At 45.0% G+C, this 6,000-nt stretch overlaps 1 protein-coding gene across 3 annotated transcripts in view; it reads right to left on the minus strand.

The window, feature by feature from the left end:
- Positions 1-6,000, minus strand: part of zgc:66433 (uncharacterized protein LOC321250 homolog) — a 195,945-nt gene that overhangs the window by 158,933 nt on the left and 31,012 nt on the right. For 2 of the 3 annotated variants that reach the window (XM_043705165.1, XM_043705163.1), the window contains exon 1: positions 851-1,119. The exons of the other annotated variant lie outside the window; for it this stretch is intronic. In XM_043705165.1, coding sequence (XP_043561100.1) covers positions 851-888 — 38 coding nt within the window. In that variant the 5' untranslated portion in view covers positions 889-1,119. Of the gene's footprint in view, positions 1-850; positions 1,120-6,000 lie in introns of those variants that run through there. 3 annotated transcript variants of the gene reach the window in all.

Below are 6,000 nucleotides of genomic sequence, written 5' to 3' on the forward strand. Positions count from 1 at the left end.
CACAACACAGTGCTCAGTCTCTGAAACCTTCATTCATTTAACTCCGTAAAATTGTTAACTGGCTGGTCAAACTGTCCCACAGTTTTGTCCTTTCCTCTGACAACATTCTGATGCCTAGACAGCAATCTGTAGAATTTAACAACAGCCGTTTCTTGAGGTGGGATTCCTGTTTAATTGTTCCTGTGGACCGATGATTCCAAGTCAACAGATTTCAACCATATCCAGCTGCCCATCTTAAAAACACTTCCGAAATGACTTGCAGCTTGGAATCAGTGTTACATATCTAACGGTGTTAACATTACCCTGCCTTCATTAACCAGATCCCGAGCAAAAAGAACACAGATATCTTGCTTGTGGGAGAGATGTTTTAAGCAGACTGTAACTGTCCTGAAAGAGAGCTCGCCGATCTATCGTTTTAGTCAGCAAAAATGTAACGCAGCACTTTCAAATATTGTGTTCAGGAACGCATAATGGGTGCCCAAAGTTCCCTTAGAGATCTATGTCGATAACGGGACTGTTTAAAGACTTTTGGAGCGACTGGGTATAAATTGCAGCGGGAAAGCTCCAGACTGAATGTGGTTTGCTACTTTTTTTTTGTTGCTTTCCCTCGTTACAATTAATCATGCCTGGTCCCAAGGCAAATTTTGCTTTCATATTCTCCCCAATGTAAACAAGATCCTCCCAAACTACCCACTCGACATTTCAACAGCAAATCTCTCGCTGCTGCCTGAAGAATGAGTTTTCACGTCCTCTTCCTCCCACTGACTGATTTTCTTCTTTGGTTACGGCGAGAGTTCAAGAGAAAAGCAGGCTGCAGGAGATGTAAAAGAGAAAAACAACTTCGCCTTACCCTGCCGTGCCTCGGAGACAGCAATAAACCCCCGCCATCAGCTGTCAGGAACAGCTCATGCCTTCAGACCATCTTCACCAGAGTCTAACACACAAGGGCTGTTCAGTGGCCTTTCAATCGAACTGAGGTGACCCCACGCCCGAGCTGTAGCACACGTTCTGCCAGCTTAATGCTCTCCCCTCTTTCTAAACTCACACAACGCTGGTGGTGGTGTGACTGAGCAAAGCATCAGCACTGCACGGTATAATCAAACTGGACTCATGTAAATGCATCAGTGACCTACCTCTCCCCTTTCCCCTCCCCCGGACACTAGTCCTTCCTCCTCTGCCCCTCTCCTGTCATATCTAACAGACCACACATGTTTACTGCCAGACACTGCCCTTATCTATCCAGTCAATGCATTTCCCTCTTTTTTCTTAAAATAAAATTGCCGAGTGTCTTCGCCAGATTTGAATAGATGTGGAACTGCACGCAGTGAGTACTCACAGACTCCACTAGAATTCCCACCCACTCAGTGCAACCAGTTTTTGTTTTCCTTAAAACAAACACACATGCCTTCAAAATGTGACTTCAATTACCAAAGCAAAACACTGAGCATGATGGAAATGCGAGATAAAAACAGAAAGCATTGGAAATACTTAGCAGGTCTGGCAGCATCTCTGAACAGAGACTTGAAATGTCACTTGAAACAGAGACGCGATGGCCGAGTGGTCTTATCACTGGACTGTTAATCCAGAATTTCCAGCAACACACTCTCAACTCTGATCTCCAGCATCTGCAGACCTCACTGTCACCTGGTGATCCAGGGACCAAGGTCATTTTTTTTTTAGATTACTTACAGAATGGAAACAGGCCCTTCAGCCCAACAAGTCCACACCGACCCTCCAGAGAGCAACCCACCCAGACCCATTCCTCTACATTTACCCCTTCACCTAACACTACGGGCAATTTAGCATGGCCAATCCACCTAACCTGAACATCTTTGGACTGTGGGAGGAAACTGGAGCACCCAGAGGAAACCCACGCAGACACAGGGAGAATGCGCAAACTCCACACAGTCAGTTGCCTGAGGCCGGAATCGAACCTGGGACCCTGGTGCTGTGAGGCAGCAGTGCTAACCACTGTGCCACCCATCATGTTCTTGGGACCTAACTTTGAATCCTGGTGTGGCAGATGGTGGAATTTGAATTCAATATTAAAAGAAAGTCCGGAAATAAGAGTCTGGTGATGACCATGAGACCATTGTCAATTGTTGGGAAAACTTCATCTGGATCATTACTCTCCTTGAGGGAAGGAGGTTGCCATCCTTACCTGGAGAGACAAAAAATCTGCAGATGCTAGAATCCAAAGTCCTGAAGAAGTGTTAATTCCTGAAACGTTGAATTCTCTATCTCCTGATGCTGCCTGGCTTGCTGAGCCATCCTGACCTGGTCTGACCTACATGTCACTTCAAACCCACGGCATAACTCTTAACTCTTATAATCAAACTGGACTCATGTAAATACATCAGTGACCTACCTCTCCCCTTCCCCCCCTCCCCCGAACACCAGTCCTTCCTCCACTGATGAACTCTTAACTGCCCTCTAGGCAACCAGGGATGGGCAATAATGCTGACCTAGCCAGTGACGCCCTCGTCCCATGAATGAGTTTTAAAAATTGACATACCATTCAAAGCCTGGAGCTGGAAAGTGGGACTATTGTAGATTTAGTATAGTTTTTGCTGTACCCACTCAATGGGCCTTACAGACTCTTCTGTACTGTACGATTCTATAAGACACAGTGATAAGGTTTCACTTTGATGACATCTTCAGAACTGACAAAAGATCATTGACCCGAAACTTTAGCTTAGTTTCTAAGCTGCTGAGTATTAACAGCCTTTTAATATATTTTTATGCTATGTTCATTATATTTTAGTATTTCCAATTGAAGCACATTGCACTATTGTTTTCATATTAAATGAAAAATACAAAAAGGTATATTACCCTTGCAAACTGTTGTGTCAGTTATTTCCCTGAATCATGGAACCTTTGAGGATAATTTTATCTTTGCAATTCTTCAGGCTTCTCCTCTCAATAAGACTGGACTGGTGATGTTTTGGGTGGCTTGTAAGGGTAGCATTAAGAGACAGTCATATAGTCTGGGACTGGACTTAACATCTCATTCAGAGGGTTCCCTTGATTGCAAGGCATTATTAAATTAACTGGGTTCTCAAAGCAACTTGCATCCTTTCTTGCACCAAGTCCAATTTGCCCATTACCTTGATATTCCACACTGACTTCATGTCTGAAAATGTTTTGATTATACAAGTCTCACTTTCAATCATGCATCCCTCCATGGCTTCATATCTCCCTATCTCGGTAATGTCTTCCATCTGTACAATGGAGGGAGTTCAGAGGAGGTTTGCAAGAATGATCATGGGGTTGAAAGGCTTGTCATATAAGGTTGAGAACTCTGGGTCTCTAAACTCGGTGAAGTTTAGAAGGATGAGGGGGGATCGCTTTCAAACTTACAGAATACTGAGAGGCCTGGATAGCGGGGACATGGAGAGGATGTTCCCACTTGTAGGATAGACTGGGACCAGAGGGCACAGAGTGAAGGTTAAACATTTTAGAACTGAGATGATGAGGGATTTCTTCATCCAGAGGGTGGTGATTCTGTGGAACTCACTGCCACAGAGGGCTGTAGAGGCCAAGTCATTGAGTGTATTTAAGATAGAAATAGAGAGGCTCTTGATTAGTAAGGGGATCAAACATTACAGGGAAAAGGCGGGAGACTGCGGTTGAGAAACATCAACCACAATAGAGTGACAGAATAGACTCGATGGGCCGAATGGCCTAATTCTGCTCCTACATCTTTTAGTCTTATGGTCTAATCCTCCAGGATCTCTGCGCTTCTAATATTCTAGATTCCTGCATGACCAAAATTTTCATTGCTCCTTCATAAATGACCATGCCTTAGGCTGCCTGGGAGGTGAAAGTTCCACCCTCAGCCTCATCCTATTTCCTGCTCCTCAAACATGCTTCTTAAAAACACATTTTTTGACCAAGCCTCTGGTTGTCTATATCAGCATCTCCTTTATGTGGGTCAGTGCCAAATTCTGTCCATTCACATTCCCCTGAAGCATCTTGGGATGCTTTATTACCTGAAAGGCACCATACAAATTTGTTAGAGTCGCTGTTGAGGAGACCAGTGTCATGAAATCCCATACAAAATCCTTTTAAGAAGGAGTTAGATATAGTTCTTAGGGCTAAAGATATCAAACAGAATGGACAGAAAGCAGGAAAAGAATACTGAGCCAGATGAACAGCCATGATTATATTTAATGGTAGAGCCACACCAAGCAGCTGAATGCTTTAATCCTGCTCCTATTTTCTATGTCTTTTTGAGAGAGCAGACAGGCTTTTGGTTAAACATCCATTTTTTGTGAAAGAAAATCACCGTCAACTGTACTGGAGTGCCAGGCTGGATTACTAGCCTGACTGCGGGCCTGTGCCCGAAACGTCGAATCTCCTGTTCCCTGGATGCTGCCTGACCTGCTGTGCTGTTCCAGCAATAAAGTTTCAACTTTGATCTCCAGCATCTGCAGACCTCACTTTCTCCTGCATTTTGGAAGATCCAAATCAAGAGTGAACTATACAATAAAGTGAAAAATCCTGGGGAAAATTGATGTACTGTCAGATCTGGGTGTTCAGGTCCATTGTTCCCAGAAGGTGGCAACACAGGCCAATAGAGTGGTCAAGAAGGCATACTGCATGTTTTCCTTTATCGGACAGGGTATAGAGTACAAGAGTTGGCAGGTCATGTTACAGTTATATAAGATTTTGGTTCGGCCACATTTGGAATACTGTGTACAGTTCTGGTTGCTACATTGCCAAAAGGATGTGGATGCTTTGGAGAGGGAGCAGAGGAGGCTCACCAGAATGTTGCCTGGTATGGAGGGTGCTAGCTACGAAGAGAGGTTGAGTAGATTAGGATCATTTTCATTAGAAAGATGAAGGTTGAGGGGGGACCTGATTGAGGTCTACAAAACCATGAGAGGGATAGACAGGGTGGACAACAAGAAGCTTTTTCCCAGAGTGAGGGACTCAATTACTAGGGGTCACAAGTCCAAAGTGAGAGGGGATAAAGTTTAAGGGAGATAAGCGTGGAAAATTCTTTATGCAGAGGGTGGTGGGTGCCTGGGACGCGTTGCCAGTGGAGGTGGTGGAGATGGGCACGATAGTAACATTTAAGATGTATCTCGACGGATACATGAATGGGCAGGGAGCAGAGGGATACAGATCCTTAGAAAATAGGCAACAGGTTTAGATAGAGGATCTGGATCAGCACAGGCTTGGAGGGTCGAAGGGCCTGTTCCTGTGCTGTAATTTTCTTTGTTCTTTGATTCATGCATTACAGCTGCGGCAACATCAACAGATTGCACTTATATTGTTCCTTTCACATTCTAAAAGATTCCATTATCCTCACAGAAGCCCGCTGGTGGTGTTAAGGTACACATGGTCAGATGGGTCGGAACAGACAGAGATCCTGAAGGGCTGCAGGCTTGGAGAAGGCGAGGGGGGAAGGCGAGACCCAGGACACGACAAAGGTAAGACTTTCAATATGGAGATGTGCAGGGATCAGATGAACCCACTACCCAAACATGTCAATGAACATAGAAGAGATGGGTGAACAACTTGTGTTGGGCTGTAGGGTGGGGATAATTGCACTCATGGATTAATAACCCCTCCAACAGAATCGCTTATACGGTTGTGACAAAGATCTTATTCAAAATAAATCAGGGTTGTGAGAGCTGGAAGACGCTGCAAGACGTGTCAGATTGTGGACATAGATACCACTACTACGCGTGGGAACACCTCACACCTTGTACATGGCAGGTCCTCATGTGACTCAGCCACCATTGTCTATCTTATACGTTGCAGGCAAGGATGCCCGGAGGCATAGTACATTGGGGAAACCGAGCAAAGGCTATGACAACGGATGAATGGGCACCGCACAACAATCAACAGACAGGAGGGTTCCCTCCCAGTTGGGAAACACTTCAGTGGTCCAGGACATTCAGCCTCGGATCTTCGGGTGACAATCCTCAAAGGTGGACTTTGGGACAGGCAGCAGAGGAAAGTGGCCGAGCAGAGGCTGATAGCTAAGTT

Source organism: Chiloscyllium plagiosum, chromosome 15, assembly GCF_004010195.1.
Source record: "Chiloscyllium plagiosum isolate BGI_BamShark_2017 chromosome 15, ASM401019v2, whole genome shotgun sequence".
NCBI classification, from domain to species: domain Eukaryota; kingdom Metazoa; phylum Chordata; class Chondrichthyes; order Orectolobiformes; family Hemiscylliidae; genus Chiloscyllium; species Chiloscyllium plagiosum.